Source organism: Gadus morhua, chromosome 7 (genome assembly GCF_902167405.1).
Source record: "Gadus morhua chromosome 7, gadMor3.0, whole genome shotgun sequence".
NCBI classification, from domain to species: Eukaryota; Metazoa; Chordata; class Actinopteri; order Gadiformes; family Gadidae; genus Gadus; species Gadus morhua.
The window spans coordinates 5,464,673-5,486,139 of NC_044054.1; the positions used below are offsets into that span (position 1 = coordinate 5,464,673).

At 42.0% G+C, this 21,467-nt stretch overlaps 2 protein-coding genes across 4 annotated transcripts in view; one reads left to right on the forward strand and one right to left on the reverse strand.

Moving 5' to 3' along the window:
- LOC115547957 (1-phosphatidylinositol 4,5-bisphosphate phosphodiesterase delta-4) overlaps positions 1 to 9,226 on the reverse strand; it is a 33,736-nt gene extending 24,510 nt beyond the window's left edge. The window contains exons 1-6 of the mRNA XM_030362482.1: positions 9,120 to 9,226; positions 4,175 to 4,224; positions 3,092 to 3,250; positions 1,655 to 1,883; positions 1,167 to 1,296; positions 301 to 532 (exon numbers count right to left, since the gene is read on the reverse strand). Of these exons, the coding sequence (XP_030218342.1) occupies positions 301 to 532; positions 1,167 to 1,296; positions 1,655 to 1,883; positions 3,092 to 3,250; positions 4,175 to 4,199 (775 nt within the window). The 5' untranslated portion in view covers positions 4,200 to 4,224; positions 9,120 to 9,226. The remainder of the gene's footprint in view (positions 1 to 300; positions 533 to 1,166; positions 1,297 to 1,654; positions 1,884 to 3,091; positions 3,251 to 4,174; positions 4,225 to 9,119) is intronic.
- A 6,777-nt stretch (positions 9,227 to 16,003) lies between these two features.
- LOC115546801 (uncharacterized) lies at positions 16,004 to 21,232 on the forward strand. Of its 3 annotated transcripts, none has more exons than XR_003977276.1 (9): positions 16,004 to 16,610; positions 17,294 to 17,428; positions 18,490 to 18,558; positions 18,934 to 19,028; positions 19,217 to 19,340; positions 19,431 to 19,551; positions 19,750 to 19,867; positions 20,133 to 20,206; positions 21,076 to 21,232. XR_003977276.1 is itself a non-coding variant. In XM_030360561.1 (8 exons), the coding sequence occupies exons 1-8, from the start codon at positions 16,446 to 16,448 to the stop codon at positions 21,184 to 21,186; spliced, it is 891 nt and encodes a 296-aa protein (XP_030216421.1). In that variant the 5' UTR covers positions 16,004 to 16,445; the 3' UTR covers positions 21,187 to 21,232. The 3 variants fall into 3 exon arrangements, 1 of the variants encoding a protein (XP_030216421.1); XR_003977275.1 differs by lacking the exon at positions 19,431 to 19,551 and having other exon boundaries at positions 16,004 to 16,267; positions 16,476 to 16,610; XM_030360561.1 differs by lacking the exon at positions 19,431 to 19,551.
- The last annotated feature ends 235 nt before the right edge of the window (positions 21,233 to 21,467 follow it).

The window sequence follows — 21,467 nt, forward strand, 5'->3', positions numbered from 1 at the left end:
TTCTTGATTAGCTCTTCAGTTTTCAATAGTAACATCTTTACCCCTGTGTCTTTTGAAGCTAGACATATAGCAACCCGAGTTATGTTCAGAAATTTGTGCTCAAGATAAATCTTCTATAATCTTGCTTAATCTTGCTTAAACCCGATTTCAGTTCAACTCTGCAGTTGTCCACCTTTTATTTTTTTCATATAGATTTTTTTATTTCTTTTTCACATTTTTTTAAGCATGAAAAAAGTATAACATCTATAAAATAAAAACAACTTTTTCGTGTTTTGCACGATATTCCCGATGTTCCTTCACCTGCGTCCGAGGGCTCGTACGTCTCTATGATCCGCGCGGCGTGGCCCGCGGCATCCTCCGCCTCCAGCTGCTCCTCGCGCAGGAAGTCCTCCAGGTCCGCCGCCGACAGCTTCTGGCCGTCGCCCGAGAAATCCTGGAAGACGCGCATCACGTCGTCGCGCTTGGTCAGCATCTTGTAAAAGAGCACAAACTCCTCGTCCAAGAGCGTGCCCGTCTGGGACCGGTCCGCCATCTGGGGGCCGAGAGGGGGGAGAAGACGGTCATGTAGCTAACACTTAAACCAGCTTAGCTTTGAAAACTTTAAGTTCATTGCCAGCAATAACTGTTCCAACATGTTAATTGTGCATTTGACTAAATTAAGAACTTGAACTTGTTGTCGTCAATCCAGTAGATCGAATGGGGGGGGTTGGAGATAAACACAATTTCTAAAGTATGTCTAGCACACCTTTTGAACTTGACGACAAAGTTAACTTTGACTTTGACTGTGGTTCCTCATTACCGTGAAGAGGCTGTGGCTGTGCTGCTCGTTCAGCCATTCATACACACATTAACCCATTCATACACCCATTCACCCATTCACCCACACTGACTGTGGTCCCCCACCGTGAAGAGGCTGTGGCAGTTCTGCTCGTTTACCATTCACACACATTCACCCATTCACACACACACTGGCTGTGTTCCCTCCTCACGGTGAAAAGGCTGTGGCTGTGGTGCTCGTTCATGCATTCACACACATTCACCCATTCATACACTCGTTTACTCATTCATACACACATTCACCCATTCATACACCCATTCATACACACATTCACCCATTCGTACACCCATTCACCCATTCACCGACCCACTGACTGACTCCGCCTCACCGTGAACAGGCTGTGGCAGTGCTGCTCGTTCATGTCCACGTTCATCATCCTCAGCAGGTCCTGGGTCTCCTTGAAGTTCATGCGTCCATCCTTGTTCTTGTCTGCCTTCTTGAACCAGTCCCCGATCCACCTGCGGGCCGCGGTTAAGGAGAGCGGGGGGAGTGGATGCTTGAATGGGTGAATGAATGTGTGAATGGGTGGGTGAATGGGTGAATGAATGTGTGAATGGGTGGGTGAATGGGTGAATGAATGTGTGAATGGGTGGGTGAATGGGTGAATGAATGTGTGAATGGGTGGGTGAATGAATGTGTGATTGGGTGGGTGAATGGGTGAATGAATGTGTGAATGGGTGGGTGAATGGGTGTGTGAATGGTTGAATGTATTCGTTAATGGGTGGATGTGTGATATTGGGTAAATTAATGAACTGATTAGTAAACCATCAGTTCATTAACAGTCCCATCCTACTGGTTTTCACTGGTAAAGGATACTGGTCCAGCCTCTCCCGCTCCCCCATGCTCTCCAGGCTCTCCATGAGCTTCCTGGTGCCACGCACCCAGGACCGCGCCTCGTCCGCCGAGTCCGCCACCAGGTCCAGGTTACCGCGGCGACCCCGGAACACCAGCGTGAAGCAGCGGTCGGGGGGGAACTCGTCGGCCAGGCTCAGCAGCACCTCCGACTGGTGGCCTTCGCGGACCCCCTCCAGGTCTCCCACCGAGACTGACCAGGGGGGGAGGGCAACGGTTAGAGCACTGCAGTATAATTATTAATATTACTTGGTTATTAAGTAATATTAATTATTAAGTAATTACTTTTAACTTTTTTAACTGGGGGGGTCAACGGTCATCCCCATTCAGACACATATTCACCCTTTCATACACCCGTTAATTCACCCATTGATAAACACGTTCACCCATTGATAGACACATTCACACACCCATTCACACACCCATTCACACAGTATCCTACTGGTTTTCATGGTGTGAAGGATACTGATCCAGCCTCTCCTGCTCCCCCCCCCAGTGTGTGAAGGATACTGGTTAGTAAACCAGTATCGTACTGGTTTTCAGTGTGTGAAGGATACTGGTCCTCCCCCCTCCCACCCCAGTGTGTGAACGATACTGGTTATAAACCAGTACCAGTGACTAAAGGATACTGGTCATTTAGTCACTGGTCCTTGAGACATCTCCAGTTCACTCAGAGAAAGAGATGTCTGGTCCCAGCAGCCTCACCTGGTCTGAGCCTAATTGGACTCTGGGGCCGGGGGATGCTGCACACCTGTTGCTTGTAACCAATCAGTGTGCAAGCCACTTACAATACGTCCATTTATCAGAGGAAAGCGAAATGACGAAATGACAATATATCTCTGGCGGTACAGTAAGGATGTTCATAGAACATGTCTCTCTCTCTCTCTCTCTCTCTCTCTCTCTCTCTCTCTCTCTCTCTCCCCCTCCCCCTCCCTCCCCTTCCAGGTGAAGACAGTGGTGAAGACGGTACACACATTAACACATTCATACACATTCATAAAAATACATTGTACGTCATACGTTCGCTTTCGTCTTGGCCAGGGCTTTCTTGAAAAATAGATTTTTATCTCAATGAGACGTTAAATAAATGTTAAATTAAATTTAAAAAAAATATATCCGGCAGCACTTTTGAGTTGAGTTCTATAAAAAGGAAACATCCATAAGTTACCAAGCAGAAGAATATTTGTAATTTAAAAAAAATACATATATATATAGATATAAATAATAATAAGTTACCAAGATTGAAAATAAATAAATAACAATTATAATGATAAATATAAAGAATTATATATATTGAGATAGAGGTATAGATATATAAATAGGTTTCCGAGATTGATACCCAAACAAATCCCATTTGTCTTTAGCTCCCTTCTGAAGATGGTTATGCTGTTCCCCACTCACACGTGGAGTGCGGCTTGCCGGCCTTCTTGGACTTGTACCAGATGGTCATGCAGTCCTCCTGCAGCTTGAAGTACCGCTGCTTCTTCCAGGTGCGCGACTTGACCTTCCTCATCACCGTGCCAACCAGCATGGAGCCCAGGTTGTCGTCCCCCTGAATGCCTGGCCGGAGATACACACATGTTTTGGGAGTCATCCAGTAGATGTTTTTGTTTAGATACATCGATGTTTGTGTTTTAACACATCCAAAGTTCTCTGTCTAGATGTCTGTGTTTGATACATAGATGTATGTGTTTGATACATATATGTCTGTGTTAAGATACATACTGTTTATATATGTCTTTGCTTGGATACACAGATGTTTAGATACTGTACATAGATCTCTGTGTTTAGATACATACACACCTGTATGTGTGTGTAGATACATCCACAGATGTCTGTGTATGACACCTACACATGTATGTGTTTGATGCATATGTCTGTGTTAAGATAAATATATGTTTTTGTTTTGATACACAGATGTCTGGGTTAGATACATAGACAGATTACTGTGTTTTAGATACATTCATAGATGTCTGTATTTAGATACATACAAAGATCTTTGTCTATATAGAGATGTCTGTGTTTAGATACATCGACAGATGTCTGTGTATGCATAAATCAATGTCTGTGTTTAGATACAAAGATGTTTATGTTGAGATACATTCAGAGATGTCTGCATGTAGATACATACAGAGATATTTTCCATTTTAGCTACACAGTCACGTCGACGCAAAGATGTCAATACACAATTGTGTGGACAGACAGACAGACAGACAGACAGACAGACAGACAGACAGACAGACAGACAGACAGACAGACAGACAGACAGACAGTCAGACAGAGGGAATTACAGACAGCAGGGTAATTGGAAGGCAGACAGACCGACAGACAGACAGATTTAGGGACAGACATACAGAAGGGCAATAGGAAGGCAGACTGGGTGCCTGATGGTGGCTCATCACAACTTAGTTTGCAGGGGGATTAATATTAATGTGATTAATATGAACCCCCCACGGAGAGAGGAGCAGTGGGTAGTCGACTTACGGAGGCTGCTGCCAGTGAAAGCCATCGGTATCGCCTCAGGCACTTTCAATCTGCCAAGAATTAAATTATTAGATTTTATTAGAATTAAATTAAATTTAAGAATTAGAATTTTTTTGCCCCAACGTCATTTACATTCAGGGCATTGAGCAGATGCTATTATCCTAAGAGACTTACAATAAGTACATTTGTCAGAAGAAAGAGAAGCAACAATATATCTCGGTCGGTACAGTAAGGTTGTTCATAGAACCAAGGGCCAAGCACTAACAATCACTAGGTTAACCCATTAGCCGTATACAACAAAGACAGCTAGGATAAGATGCTACACAACTAAGTACTAGAACTAAATATTACGCACAATAAGTGCGTACATTAAGTGCCAGGATGTACAGCTTACAATAGGTAGGAGGGATGGAAGCGGGTGGCTATGCAAATTGAAAATTTGCTGTTTTGTAATCTGACTGAATGCAGCCCTACAAAGCTATCTCTCTCTCTCTCTCTCTCTCTCTCTCTCTCTCTCTCTCTCTCTCTCTCTCTCTCTCTCTCTCTCTCTCTCTCTCTCTCTCTCTCTCTCTCTCTCTCTCTCTCTCTCTCTCTTTCTCTCTCCCTCTCTCTCTCACTCTGTCTCTCTCCCTCCCTCGCCTCTTTTCTCCCTCTCTCTCATTCCGTCTCTCTCTCTCTTCCTATCTCTTCCTCCCCTCCTCCCTCCCTCCCCCCTCTCTCTCCCTCTTAAAGGGGGACAGTAGCTCAGGAGGTAGAGTTGGTTGGCTGGTAACCTGAAGGTTGCTAGTTAGATCCCCGGCTCCTCCTAGCTGAGTGTCGAGGTGTCCCTGAGCGAGACGCCTCACCCTGACTGCTCCGGACCAGCTGGCTGTCGCCCTAAGGGGTCGACTTCGCCGTCGGTGTGTCAATGTGTGTGTGAACCGTTGTGAGTCTCTTCGGATAAAAGCATCATGGCTTCCATAACCGCGAAGCAAACCAGTGGAGAAGTTGACACAGTATTTCCCCTTTTACACAAAGGGGTTATATGAATGAATTGAAATGCAAACTGCTATTATCCCTGCAGGTGGGCTCGTGGCTTTTCCTCCAGCATGCGTTGTGTCAACCATGCAGGGCGACAGCTGGTCAGGAGCAGTCAGGGTGAGGCGTCTCGCTCAGGGACACCTCGAAACTCCGCTAGGAGGAGCCGGGGATCCAACCAGCAACCTTCAGGTTACCAGTCGACCCGCTCTACCTCCTGAGCTGTGGAGAGGTTGCCGCTCAACTCCAACAATTTTGACAAAGTATTTCCCCTTTTACACATCGGAGTGTTTATAGATTAATTGAAAGACGAACTGCAGTTCTCCCTGCGCAGGCGGGCTTGTGGCTGTTCCTCCAGCCTGTGTTGAAGGTCTCACTCCAGAGACACTCCCTGCGGCCTCCCTCTATACTCAGCTTACCCCCGTACACTTGGACGTTTGTCAAGCTCATGTGACACGTGACTTGGCAGACTTTTAGCGGACTCACTTTTAACAGCACCGGGTATTTATTACATTTTTTACCAACTTTTATTCAGAAGTGAACTAACTTCTGACTAACTGAACTTTTTTTTGACTAACTTTAAACAGAACTAACATTATTTTACTTTTATCATCGCGACTGTCCCTACAGCCCAGCGGAAAATTCTAGAACTCATAAGAGCTTTAAAGATGCCAAATGAGGCGGCACAGAGAACACAACACAAAGTTGTGGTTGCTCTAAATTCCTCCTAACCATACAGATTTTTGCTCCGAATGTGAAATCGGTTCCCAGTTCAGGACAGACAATCCAGACCACTCACACACACACAGACTCTTGCTAACACACACACACACACACACACACACACAGACTCTTGCACACACACGCACACAGAATCTTTCTCTCACACACACACACACACACACACACACACACACACACACACACACACACACACACACACACACACACACACACACACACACACACACACACACACACACACACACACACACACACACACACCCCAGAACACCGTGTTCTCTGTGTCAGTTTGCAGCGGCCAGTGCGTGATTTTGGAAAAGCAGAAACTGTTGAAACAGGTCGCATTGTTCCGTGTGCGTTTTTTTCGTGTCGCCTTTTCCTTTTTATTGTCTAACGCGCATTGCTAAGCCAGCTAAACCTCTGCAGTGCTCGGACAGTCCGTCCCGCCATCATCACATTCAGAGAGAGAGAGAGAGAGAGAGAGAGAGAGAGAGAGAGAGAGAGAGAGAGAGAGAGAGAGAGAGAGACAGAGAAAGAGAAAGAGAGAGACAGAGAGACAGACAGAGAGAGAGACACAGAGAGAGACACAGAGAGAGACAGATAGAGAGCGACAGAGAAAGACATCATCACATTCTGACCCAGACGGCTAGAACAAGCCACTCGACAACAATTAGGATTACCCCTCCATTATTTCTACTGACTGGTGTGCCTTTTTTGGCATGACACTGGATGTGACCTATTGAGCAGTAATCTGTGTGTTTGGGTTGGGTTAGGTGGATGAGGGTAAGGCTCAGTTATTGTTCCACGTCGAGGCGACGCAATGACCAGGCATACGCTTTGACGCAGTCGTAAACCTGTTGTGGTTCTGCGTAGGGTTTCAGTGAGCGGACCAATCACAGCCCTTGCTGGACGCAAGGAGGGACCGCAAGGAGGGTCCGCAAGGACGCAGTGGGTCCGTTACCCCCATGCGTTGCGTCAACATGGAACCATAATCAGACCTTTACAGATAACTGATAAATGAGGGGTTTCTTAACTGATGGGAACCATTTACATTCAGGGCGTTTATCAGACGCTTTTATCCAAAGCATACAATACAGGTTACAATAAGTCCATTTGTCAGAAGAAAGAGAAACAACAATATATCTCTGTGGGCACAGTAGAAGGGAGCACAGTTCATAGAACCAAGTGCCATGTACTAACAATCCAGTATACAACAGCAGGGGTGTTTCTTGAAAATGGCGCGTAGTGCGCATCAATTATTTTTGTATTCTTTATTTTGCATGCACATTTTTTCATAATGCTTAACATAAATGAACAAAATACGCCATTTATTATAGCTTTAAATAGCTACCTGACTGTGCTGCTTATCCCCAAACATCTAAAGTTCCATTCAAGTTATTTCAGAGTAAAATTAATACAAATGAGACAGAGTTCATATAAAATATAAATAAATATATTTAGAGCTGTCAGTTAAACGCGTTATTAACGGCGTTAACGCAAACCAATTTTAACGGCGTTAAAAAAAAATATATATATATATAAAATATAATAAAACAAAGAAGCAGTAGCCTGACTGCTATGTTCGAATGACATTTGTTCAAAGCAGTCGTTTAATTGCACTATAGGCTCTTTTTTTGTATCGTCCTGTTTTGATCAGTATATGCCAATGTTGTTATCAATAAAAAATCATTTGCACAAGGCAAGCCGATGCACTTCACCATGTTGATAAGGGAATTAAAATGAGAAGAATTATGGGACAAAAAAATCAAGGGATATTTAGCATAGAAAAATAATTTGCGATTAATCGCGATTAATCGTGAGTTAACTATGACATTAATGCGATTAATCACGATTAAATATTTTAATCGCTTGACAGCTCTATATGGATCTGCCTGGGGATAGGATCGGTTAGTACACTTGAGGTGGTAATCAGTGTGGTTATGTTTTTTAACTGTTTATTCTCTTGCCAGAAGGACTATCTAGAAGGTCTAGGCTACTTTATTTGACCTAAAGAAATTATTCGGGGCTATTTAAATAATATCCGGGGCTTTAGCACCGAATAAAACAGCCTAGTGACAGCACTGTACAACAAAAATAGCTAGGATAAGATGCTACACAATGCTAAGTACTATAACTAAGTATGACACACTATAAGTGCGTACATTAAGTGCCAGGAGGTACTGTAACGCACAGTAAGTAGGAGGGGTGGTCTGGGGGCCTACCCTTTTGGAAGTTGTGAGCAATGATATGGACGTTTGAGAGGAATACATACTGTAGCTATTATTTACTGGGTATCGATTATAGTTTTTCTGGGTACGGTATGAGCATAACACGTAGCAAACATCTGAATGTTTCAGGCAGAATGAGAGGGATAATTTCTGCATCATGTGGTTTTTGATATAAAATCGAATGATATAGAAATCATCCCTCCATCTTCCCTGAAACATCCAGTTGTTAGCTCAGTTTTATTATCATACTGTACCCTGCAATACTACAATCGGTTGTTAAAGTTGTTAAATAGCACTTGCACTTAAAAGCAGTACTTGGCATCTTATCCTAGCTGTCTGTAAACGCTTTCAGTGCGAGAAAAGCGCTATACATATACCATGTATTATTACGTTGTCTGTCTGTCTGTCTGTCTGTCTGTCTGTCTGTCTGTCTGTCTGTCTGTCTGTCTGTCTGTCTGTCTGTCTGTCTGTCTCTCTCTCTCTCTCTCTCTCTCTCTCTCTCTCTCTCTCTCTCTCTCTCTCTCTCTCTCTCTCACAGACACAATGCCTCCTGCGTAATTCAGACATCCATGACACATGTTCAAACACATGTTTGTACGAATACTTGTTCATTTAAAACATTAAAAAGTGCAGAACATCAGCTGTTGTTATGGTGACCCGCAAAACAGTCAATAGAAAAAATAAAGTGTGTTTACTCAACAATCCCACATGGTAACCTTAGTCTCTCTCTCTGTCTCTATCTCTGTCTCTCTCTTTCTCTATACCTCTCTCCATACCTATATCATAAAGTTGTTAAATAGCACTTGTATTTAAAATAAGTATTTAGCATTGTGTAGCATCTTATCCTAGTTATCTCTCTCTGTTTCTCTTTCTCTCTCACTCACTATCTGTCTCTCTGTTTCTCTCTCTCTACCTCTCTCTCTCTATCTCTGTGTCTATGCCTCTCTCTCTCTCACCTGTGGAGGAATCATCTCTGACGGTGCTGGTGTTGTCGTCTGAAGTTATTTCTCCGATGGCTTTGCTGAAAGGCAGTGGGGCCAACTGGTGAGAGCAGCGTAGAGTCAGTCCGTCTGCACGGCCAAGCTCACCTGACTCCGCCTCCAGACCACGCCCCCAACCCCCCACCCCACCACAATACAGACAGACAGAGCCTCTCTCCTCCCATTCTCTCCCTTACTCCCTAACATGTCTCTCTCCCTCTCTCTCCCCCTCTCCCTCCCTCTCTCTCTCTCCCCATTATCTCTCCCTCTCCCCCTCCCTCCTTCCCTCCTATGTCCCTCTCTCTCTCTTCCTCTCTCTCCTGCACTCTCCCTCTCTCTCTCTCTCTCTCTCTGTGTATCCGTCAGATAGACAGACAGACAGACAGACCGATGAGAGAGAGAAAGAGAGACAGAGACAGAGAAAGAGAGGCATCAATTATCAAGAAGGCCAACCCCCCCCCCCCCCCCCCCCCACAACTGACACCAAACCGTCACATGGACGCCGGTCGTTCCCCGGGAGACCGGCACCTGGCCCCTGGCCCACGGGACGGAGGGCCCCGGGGACGCACCGTCGCGGCCCGGTCTGGGGGCGCGCCCGACCTCCGGTTACTAAGCAGGAGCGACTCATGAATATTTCAACGGCACGGCATATCAGCGAGACGCGGGAAGACGAACGCATGGCGGGGGGGGGGGGGGGGGGGGATAGTCATGTAGCCCATATTTTGGACGCGTAACAGCACTTCTCAAACACACACACACACACACACACACACACACACACACACACACACACACACACACACACACACACACACACACACACACAAACACAAAAGGTATTAATAATCAAACGTGCCAGATCAGCTTCATGGCTCACTTTTCGCAGTTGGAGACACAGCTCAAGTGTGTGCGTGTGTGTGTGTGTGGTTGTGGGGGTGTTTGCTGGGGGGTTATTGTTCCCTTTTTTCAAAAGATCATACCAGAGACATAGAGAGAGTAGAGTTGTGACACTCTCTGACCTCGCCGGCAGGGTGGTCACGTGGTTCATGTAAGCCTGTATAGTTCCAAAACACGCCGCACTGCCGTGTTCTTCAATGGGACTGACAGCAGCGATTGCTATGGAAGCCCGTTTCCGCCACGTAAAAGAAAAAAAATGCAGGTCACAACTCATTATTTTGAGATAGTATCTCGTTATTTTGAGATAGTATCTCGTTATTTTGACATAGTATCTCGTTATTTTGACATAGTATCTCGTTATTTTGAGATAGTATCTCATTATTTTGAGATAGTATCTCATTATTTTGAGATACTATCTCATTATAATGAGATACTATCTCATTATAATGAGATAACTTCTCAACAGGACCAGACCAGTCATTGTAATTGTAGCTTATCCATAGGTGCTACATATAGCCTATTATTACAGTAGATTAGCTGGAGATGATGAACTCGATTATTAAAGATTATTTCAGACGGAGGTATACAAATGCTGAAATTTTGGCTCGATTATCTATGGAGCACAACATAAACATCAGTTAAAGAACTCTAGAAAGAGTGCTTCATAGAAATCAGCCGTACACCACCAGCGTTCAATACGTTGGTTCCCCGTGCTTGGACCTAGAGTGACACAGTCTGGGGAAATGCCGTTTTCACTGCGGTGAATAAAACTTTGCATTGCGGCAATGTGTGTGTTCTCCGTCCCGCGATCCAATCTCACTTTCAATGGGCGACCATGCTGCATCACTGAATCAATGAAATACCCCGCTATAAGACGTAGGTCGCTGTTAGTTGAGTGGGTGTTTAGCCAGATCATCTTTGGCGAGAACCCATCAATGCAACCACTGATGCATATCCCATACGGCTTCAATTTGTCATATCCATCTATGTGCCACACATAATTCGGGCCACGACTGACATAGACTCTACGTCTCAGACGGTGCCGTGCACGGAGATCCACGCCACCACCATCCATTTGACGCAGCAAGAGACGAACGGTCTCTCTGTCCGTGATGATCCCTGCCATCCAACACTTCTGTTGCATCCACCTGTAGCCATGTTGTTGGCCAGAGGACTGTAATTGGCGATGTATGAAATCGGCTACTTCTCCGATGTCCGCCTTATTGCGTCTTCGCCAGAGCAGATTCCTATGAAGCACTCTTTCTAGAGTTCTTTAACTAATGTTTATGTTGTGCTCCATAGATAATCGAGCCAAAATTTCAGCATTTGTATACCTCCGTCTGAAATAATCTTTAATAATCGAGTTCATCATCTCCAGCTAATCTACTGTAATAATACCGTGGTGAAGTTAGTTTGAAGTTGGATATTCGACGGATATTCGGCCATTCATTTCCTATGGAAAATTACTTTTTGCTCAATAGCTTCCGAGTTATAGGACCCAGAGGCCCCAGACCAATGTTGACTAGTCCTACTAAGTGGTACTAACAACACACACCTCACTAAAAAATAATATTTTGCTCCTCCTATTTTATTTAAATTTTTTAAGAATCCCATTCATTTCCTATGGGAAATTACTTTTTGCTCAATAGCTTCCGAGTTATAGGACCCAGAGGCCCCAGACCAATGTTGACCAGTCCTACTAAGTGGTACTAACAACACACACCTCACTAAAAAATAATATTTTGCTCCTCCTATTTTATTTAAATTTTTTAAGAATCCCATTCATTTCCTATGGGAAATTGCTTTTTGCTCAATAGCTTCCGAGTTATAGGACCCAGAGGCCCCAGACCAATGTTGACCTGTCCTACTAAGTGGTACTAACAACACACACCTCACTAAAAAATAATATTTTGCTCCTCCTATTTTATTTAAATTTTTTAAGAATCCCATTCATTTCCTATGGGAAATTGCTTTTTGCTCAATAGCTTCCGAGTTATAGGACCCAGAGGCCCCAGACCAATGTTGACCTGTCCTACTAAGTGGTACTAACAACACACACCTCACTAAAAAATAATATTTTGCTCCTCCTATTTTATTTAAATATTTTAAGAATCCCATTCATTTCCAATGGGAAATTGCTTTTTGCTCAATAGCTTCCGAGTTATGGGACCCAGAGGCCCCAGACCAATTTAGACCTGTCCTACTATGTGGTACTAACAACACACACCTCACTAAAAATTAATATTTTGCTCCTCCTATTTTATTTAAATATTTTAAGAATCCCATTAATTTCCTATGGAAAACGGCTTTTTGCTCAATAGCTTCCGAGTTATAGGACCCAGAGGCCCCAGACCAATGTTGACCTGTCCTACTAAGTGGTAATAACAACACACACCTCACTAAAAATTAATATTTTGCTCCTCCTATTTTATTTAAATTTTTTAAGAATCCCATTCATTTCCTATGGGAAATTGCTTTTTGCTCAATAGCTTCCGAGTTATAGGACCCAGAGGCCCCAGACCAATGTTGACCTGTCCTACTAAGTGGTACTAACAACACACACCTCACTAAAAATTAATATTTTGCTCCTCCTATTTTATTTAAATATTTTAAGAATCCCATTCATTTCCAATGGGAAATTGCTTTTTGCTCAATAGCTTCCGAGTTATGGGACCCAGAGGCCCCAGACCAATTTAGACCTGTCCTATTATGTGGTACTAACAACACACACCTCACTAAAAATTAATATTTTGCTCCTCCTATTTTATTTAAATATTTTAAGAATCCCATTCATTTCCTATGGAAAACGGCTTTTTGCTCAATAGCTTCCGAGTTATAGGACTCAGAGGCCCCAGACCAATGTGGACCTGTCCTACAATATGGTAGTAACAACACACACCTCACTAAAAATTAATATTTTGCACCTCCAATTTTATTTGAATATTTTAAGAATCCCATTCATTTCCTATGGAAAACGGCTTTTTGCTCAATAGCTTCCGAGTTATAGGACCCAGAGGCCCCAGACCAATGTTGACCTGTCCTACTAAGTGGTACTAACAACACACACCTCACTAAAAATTAATATTTTGCTCCTCCTATTTTATTTAAATATTTTAAGAATCCCATTCATTTCCAATGGGAAATTGCTTTTTGCTCAATAGCTTCCGAGTTATGGGACCCAGAGGCCCCAGACCAATTTAGACCTGTCCTATTATGTGGTACTAACAACACACACCTCACTAAAAATTAATATTTTGCTCCTCCTATTTTATTTAAATATTTTAAGAATCCCATTCATTTCCTATGGAAAACGGCTTTTTGCTCAATAGCTTCCGAGTTATAGGACTCAGAGGCCCCAGACCAATGTGGACCTGTCCTACAATATGGTAGTAACAACACACACCTCACTAAAAATTAATATTTTGCACCTCCAATTTTATTTGAATATTTTAAGAATCCCATTCATTTCCTATGGAAAACGGCTTTTTGCTCAATAGCTTCCGAGTTATAGGACCCAGAGGCCCCAGACCAATGTTGACCTGTCCTACTAAGTGGTACTAACAACACACACCTCACTAAAAATTAATATTTTGCTCCTCCTATTTTATTTAAATATTTTAAGAATCCCATTCATTTCCAATGGGAAATTGCTTTTTGCTCAATAGCTTCCGAGTTATGGGACCCAGAGGCCCCAGACCAATTTAGACCTGTCCTACTATGTGGTACTAACAACACACACCTCACTAAAAATTAATATTTTGCTCCTCCTATTTTATTTAAATATTTTAAGAATCCCATTAATTTCCTATGGAAAACGGCTTTTTGCTCAATAGCTTCCGAGTTATAGGACCCAGAGGCCCCAGACCAATGTTGACCTGTCCTACTAAGTGGTAATAACAACACACACCTCACTAAAAATTAATATTTTGCTCCTCCTATTTTATTTAAATTTTTTAAGAATCCCATTCATTTCCTATGGGAAATTGCTTTTTGCTCAATAGCTTCCGAGTTATAGGACCCAGAGGCCCCAGACCAATGTTGACCTGTCCTACTAAGTGGTACTAACAACACACACCTCACTAAAAATTAATATTTTGCTCCTCCTATTTTATTTAAATATTTTAAGAATCCCATTCATTTCCAATGGGAAATTGCTTTTTGCTCAATAGCTTCCGAGTTATGGGACCCAGAGGCCCAGACCAATTTAGACCTGTTCTACTATGTGGTACTAACAACACACACCTCACTAAAAATTAATATTTTGCTCCTCCTATTTTATTTAAATTTTTTAAGAATCCCATTCATTTCCTATGGGAAATTACTTTTTGCTCAATAGCTTCCGAGTTATAGGACCCAGAGGCCCCAGACCAATGTTGACCAGTCCTACTAAGTGGTACTAACAACACACACCTCACTAAAAAATAATATTTTGCTCCTCCTATTTTATTTAAATTTTTTAAGAATCCCATTCATTTCCTATGGGAAATTGCTTTTTGCTCAATAGCTTCCGAGTTATAGGACCCAGAGGCCCCAGACCAATGTTGACCTGTCCTACTAAGTGGTACTAACAACACACACCTCACTAAAAATTAATATTTTGCTCCTCCTATTTTATTTAAATATTTTAAGAATCCCATTCATTTCCAATGGGAAATTGCTTTTTGCTCAATAGCTTCCGAGTTATGGGACCCAGAGGCCCCAGACCAATTTAGACCTGTTCTACTATGTGGTACTAACAACACACACCTCACTAAAAATTAATATTTTGCTCCTCCTATTTTATTTAAATATTTTAAGAATCCCATTAATTTCCTATGGAAAACGGCTTTTTGCTCAATAGCTTCCGAGTTATGGGACCCAGAGGCCCCAGACCAATGTGGACCTGTCCTACAATATGGTAATAACAACACACACCTCACTAAAAATTAATATTTTGCACCTCCAATTTTATTTGAATATTTTAAGAATCCCATTCATTTCCTATGGAAAACGGCTTTTTGCTCAATAGCTTCCGAGTTATAGGACCCAGAGGCCCCAGACCAATGTTGACCTGTCCTACTAAGTGGTAATAACAACACACACCTCACTAAAAATTAATATTTTGCTCCTCCTATTTTATTTAAATTTTTTAAGAATCCCATTCATTTCCTATGGGAAATTGCTTTTTGCTCAATAGCTTCCGAGTTATAGGACCCAGAGGCCCCAGACCAATGTTGACCTGTCCTACTAAGTGGTACTAACAACACACACCTCACTAAAAATTAATATTTTGCTCCTCCTATTTTATTTAAATATTTTAAGAATCCCATTCATTTCCTATGGAAAACGGCTTTTTGCTCAATAGCTTCCGAGTTATGGGACCCAGAGGCCCCAAACCAATGTGGACCTGTCCTACAATGTGGTAATAACAACACACACCTCACTAAAAATTAATATTTTGCACCTCCAATTTTATTTGAATTTTTTAAAAATCCCATTCATTTCCTATGGAAAACGGCTTTTTGCTCAATAGCTTCTGAGTTAGGGGACCCAGAGGCCCCAGACCAATTTAGACATGTTCTACTATGTGGTACTAACAACACACACCTCACTAAAAAATAATATTTTGCTCCTCCTATTTTATTTAAATATTTTAAGAATCCCATTCATTTCCAATGGGAAATTGCTTTTTGCTCAATAGCTTCCGAGTTATGGGACCCAGAGGCCCCAGACCAATTTAGACCTGTTCTACTATGTGGTAATAACAACACACACCTCACTAAAAATTAATATTTTGCTCCTCCTATTTTATTTAAATATTTTAAGAATCCCATTCATTTCCTATGGGAAATTGCTTTTTGCTCAATAGCTTCCGAGTTATAGGACTCAGAGGCCCCAGACCAATGTTGACCTGTCCTAATATGTGGTACTTACAACACACACCTCACTAAAAATTAATATTTTGCACCTCCAATTTTAAAATGTTTGCCTCAGTGCAGGGGAGGTATGTTGAACATGTGATTCAACAAAGCCTGCCAATTGATGTACTTCAGAGAAACCTTCAAAGCTCTGTTAAGCTGGAAGATGACCCAGAAGAGCAATGGTGTAAGAGGGACACCTCTTCTGGCAGTTCAAAGCGCAAGTCAAAATATTTCAATCCTCCAAAAAACATTCCAAACCCCAAGACCAAGACCAAAAGCAAGAAGATCATAAAAGTGGAGCAGAATCAACGGGTTGAAGATGCACAAGTAAGTAATGTGACGTTTTTTTAAATGACAGGTGTGAGATAAAGGACATGAAATGAAAATGTTTTTTTTCCTCCTCATTGCCCTAGGTAGAGACAATGAGGATGCAATATAATTATTAATAGAACCTCACATTTCACATCGTACACTTAAACCATAGATCATAGACCTTAATTGCTACATGGATTTCAATGTTAATTCTGACTTTCAGTTAAACTTGCTGTGGAAAAAGAGGGGAACAGAGATAATTGTTGCAACCCTGCCATCCCAAGTGAAGGGTCGGAGCCTCTTCATCCACCACACTGATCTACGGTGTCTACGACCCCACCTGTGGTTGACAGGAGAGGTAGGCGTATTAAAAGCTCTTCCTCTCACTGCTAGTCTATCTGTCTTTCAATTTGTAGTCCTTCAAACTGATGTATTTGGAGGACTGAAGACCTCCATTAACTCACACACACACACACACACACACACACACACACACACACACACACACACACACACACACACACACACACACACACACACACACACACACACACACACACGTAATAATGTCAATGTGAAAAAGCATTAACATGCAAGCATTAATATATCCTATAAAGGGGGCTAACGTTCTGGAGCTAAGGAACAAGCTAGTACAGAACAATAGGCAGAGCAAGAAGTTTAGCCACGAGCTTGTTGTCTGCGTTTGTCCACAGTTGGAATAAAGACATCAGTTGAAGTACATTAAAACTGTGGTGATACCTTGGCACTTAAGGATATCACAACACGCACACACACACACACAGACAGGCAGGCAGATAGACAGACATACTATCCCTCTTTGTTATTACCTGTCTTTCTTTCTGTTGTACATGGAAAACCACTGAGATGAAGCCACCCCCCTCTGAGTGAGTGGTGATCTCATGATAAGCCAACAGTAGGCCATAACTTCGTTATTAATTTCAATGGCCAAAGAAACTAGTTTGTGTTCATATGGTGATGCTGTGTGCTGATGCTAATCAAACATTATTTTGTGTTTATCAGATAATTCAGGGATTGCTGCATCTCAGTGCCTTCACGTACAACGTGGTGGACACCATTTACCTAATGGATTATTACACCGCAGGTGTACTTTTATTTGGTGACAGAGCTACTACACGTCGCCACACTTTACCTAAGGTAATATGTTCAGTGTATGTTTGTGCATTTTACGGTATGTTGCGTGATGGGTAATTACTACAGTGCATGAAATAACTGTGATGAGAAGGTAACACTTTATTTGAAGGTATCTACATAAGAGTGACATGACTCTTGTCATGAACTTCGTCATGAAAACTTAACATACACAGAAAATCCACCTCTTTTTGACATGATGACATAATCATTATTACAATTAGATGAGCAAGGTTACAGACAAACTCTAGCACTTGGTTAGATAATTGTGTGACAGGATATGTCACAGAACTGGCTTTCATGAAACCACTATTACAGTATAATGAATACATTTTTTAGACCTCAAGTAAAGTGGTACCATTTTGATGTGTCATTTAGATGTCGTAAAGGATAAGTGCGCTTTAAGTGTTATTGCACACTCATTTCCTTTCTGCAACACATATTGTGCTGTTATATATACTATATTATACAACGGGTGGCTTGAATCCAGCGATCTGATTGGTTCCTAACTGTTGTATAATAAGCGTATACATAACTGCTATGACGCCCAATCATTTTGTGAAAGTTTGCATATCACTCCGCGCCTGGAAGTAGAAACAGTTACAAAGTAAAAAATATGTTGAATGATGGAGAGGGTGTAAATGTTGTTACTCCGGGAGTGAGCAAGGCGATGGAGAGACTAACGAAAGCTTAGGCACATGGCGAGTGAACTGCTCCATAGGATAAATTGCCGGCGTACCGCTCTAGCGGAGCCTTCTCTCGGAGGGACGCTAAAGTGTGTTGCATAGCGACCGTCGTGCATTTTGAAGGCAGCCAGGAGGGACTACTTTTTTGTATTCTTTAATAAAACAGCTACTTTGACTTTCTTGTTTGTTTTTTTATAGATCACTTCAGTCAGTAGTATGTGCTCATTATACCACTGTTAAGGGGCGTTGTTCGGACCGACGCGCAGCCACAGCCTGCCACAGCCTGTCGTGATCTATTGCTTAACTATACTTATCATAGGTGGACAGCTAACTAACATGTTCATAAAATCATCCTGAAACATTGTTTTTTTCATGCTGTAGGTAAACTTCGATAACTTTGACGGAATCCTGTCATTTGTCCACGTGAACAAAAATCACTGGAACATGCTGGTATGTTGATTCATTAATATTCATTCATTCAAATGTGGGTTTTCACATAGTGAAATAAAGTATTGCGGCGAGTATCAAGGTCATGGTCAAGGTTGCTTTATTCATACCCTTGGGTAAATTTGGTTTGCATGTGTATCGATCGCCACATGCAGCGATGGATACTCATCAACTTCTCAATACAGTATTTTTCCGAAACTGTACTTGGCTTATTATTTCATCCACTCAACTCATTTGGCGACTGTGAAATTGGCATAGGGAAACTTTGATTCTAAGTTTACTTTGACCCATCACCTTTTTTCTTGCTTTGCATGCACTCTCCCTGCTATTTCTGGGAATTGCATCTCTAGTTAAAGAATACCCTCTCTTTTTTCTCAGTACATTCATGCAAAGTCTGGTACTGTGTACCAAATGGATCCCTCACCAGCATCCTCTGAGCTTGAGGACTCTACCCATGCGGCTCAGAGACTACAGTAAATATTCAAGCTAGGATTCTAAACATTAAAATGTCAATCATGTTTACTTTTATTCTACAATGGCAGCTGTGGTGTTTTGAAGATATTTCCATATACCTTATAATTGAATACAAACTTTGCTAAATTGTATCTGTGGATGGAAAATGTTTTGGTAGCACTTAAAGAAAAGTATCACATTTCTTCAGGGAATACTTGAAGATTAGAAAACATCAGGGGAAAACTGACTGGGTGGATGTGAAGTGGAAAGGAGGAGTGATGCCCCACCCAGTGCAAATGGATGGTTGCAGCTGTGGTGTCATTGTTGTTGAAGTAAGTTGATATATGTAGCATAGAGGAAACATGATGTTTCTTTAATTTTTGTGATGATGGAGATAAGCTTACATTTGGGTGTTTCCACAGATATACAAGATGATTTCAAAGGATAAGTTCACTATTGTGTACTTTGAGCCCCCTTTCTCGGTTGGCTAGGATGAAATAGAATGGTTGACACTGAAATGTTGACGTTTGGTCCTGTCTCTGGGTATTTGGCTCATTTAGAATCGCCCCTGCCTGCTTCAGAATGGCTGCCTATGGGCATTTACGAACCATGAATGCCCATAGGCAACCATTTAGAAGCTGGCAGCAGTGATTCTAAAACCTCCCCACCAAGCATGTGTTGACAAATGGTTTAGTTTTCTATTAAAAGAGAAAGACAATCACTTTAATGTTGTTAATTCAGATGGCCAGAGCAGTGATGGAAGCCTTCCCTGAGTTCCCCAAAATGAACTTCTCAACAAAAAGGAGAGCCATGGAAGAGGCGAGGAGAGATATGGCTCTCCAAGTCCTTGAATCATCAGGTATACAATGCAGTATACATCTTTTTTTGAATAACTTAAAGGCATTCCAAATATATTCTGATTAAGGGCCCAATTTTGAGAATGATATGGTAACAGAATTGGTGAATGTGATTGGCGAATGCAATTTCCCTTAGCCACAGGCCTTGCCCATATCAGAGTCTCCACCGATTACCTCTTGCGGGTTTAAAAAAAGGCACATACCATTTGCCGATAAAATCCCCAAAATTGGGCCCTAAATATGTCATGCAAATACACTTTATTTCAGTCTTTGATGAGGAGACTTGTTCGATGTGTGGAGCTGACAAGCCCCCTGGACAAGCACCTCCCGTTACAGACTGGGTGAGTTGTTGTGAGCAGCACATACATTTTGTAACGTAATGTGACATACAGTGTTGGTAGTAACTAGTAACAAAGTTAATTAACAAAGATAATTCAATTTTGATAGCAATATGTAAAAAGGCCAAGAAAGTTGAAGGGGTTCAATGTTCACAGAAAACTTTCTTTGATTCAAACTTAACCTTTGCTATAATCTGCTGGTTTGGTGACCTGAGTCTAACAAACAAAAACAGGGTTTGTTCTACTCGGTCTATCCTCAGAACAACGAGAGGCAATGTTGATATTATGACCAAAAGGGGGCGTGCCTCCGTGAAATGCCGCAAGACAGCTGGGAGATGTAGCCTAGGCCTACACCTTACGACTCGTACGGCCAGTTCCATACAACTGGATCGCGGCATAACTGTCCTTCTCTTCCTTTCTTCAAAGCTCATCTCAAGACCTTTCTGTTTAACTTCTCTCCCACTCCAAACACATAGCTCTATCCTCTAGACTAGAGGCTCCCTTTGTTTAGTTTAGTTTTTCTCTTTTTTTGTATTGTTGTTTGTTTGTGGTTGTATTTTCATTTCCACTATGTGAAGTGACCTTGGGTTTGAGAAGGGAGCTATATAAATGGAAATTATTATTATCACTATTATTATTATTTACCTGTTTTGAAACCAAATTGCCCCGTAAGGACATTTCAGCTCAATTAAATTCACCTGGAGGGTCAGGTAACGCAAAAGTAACAAGTGACATAAGGCATTACTCCACACAAGTAACGTAATGAAGTAACTTCCCCAATGCTGGTGACATACCACTTAAGCCTAAGTGTCCTACCAAGTGACAAAGTCATGTACATGAATGAATCATTAATTGTTTTTTCAATTCAACAGATCCAGTGTGATAATTGTGACCGGTGGTTCCATAACCTTTGCGTGAACATGGACCAAAATAAGTTAAAGGAACTCAAGAAAAGGCAATGGCTGTGTGTTTTATGCCGATGACAAGGTTGAGGAAAATTGTGCCTCGTCCAAGTGCCAGGTTTTGTTTAGAAATGGGATTAAAAAAAACGTAAAAGGCGTGTTAACATCAGAAGATGTGGAAAGCATGAATGGGGAGGGGAGACACACACACACACACACACACACACACACACACACACACACACACACACACACACACACACACACACACACACACACACACACACACATTTCCATTTCATCTATTCTCTCTGGTTACAGCCATATACACTTTGATATTGGATCCCTTCCACTTACTTTAA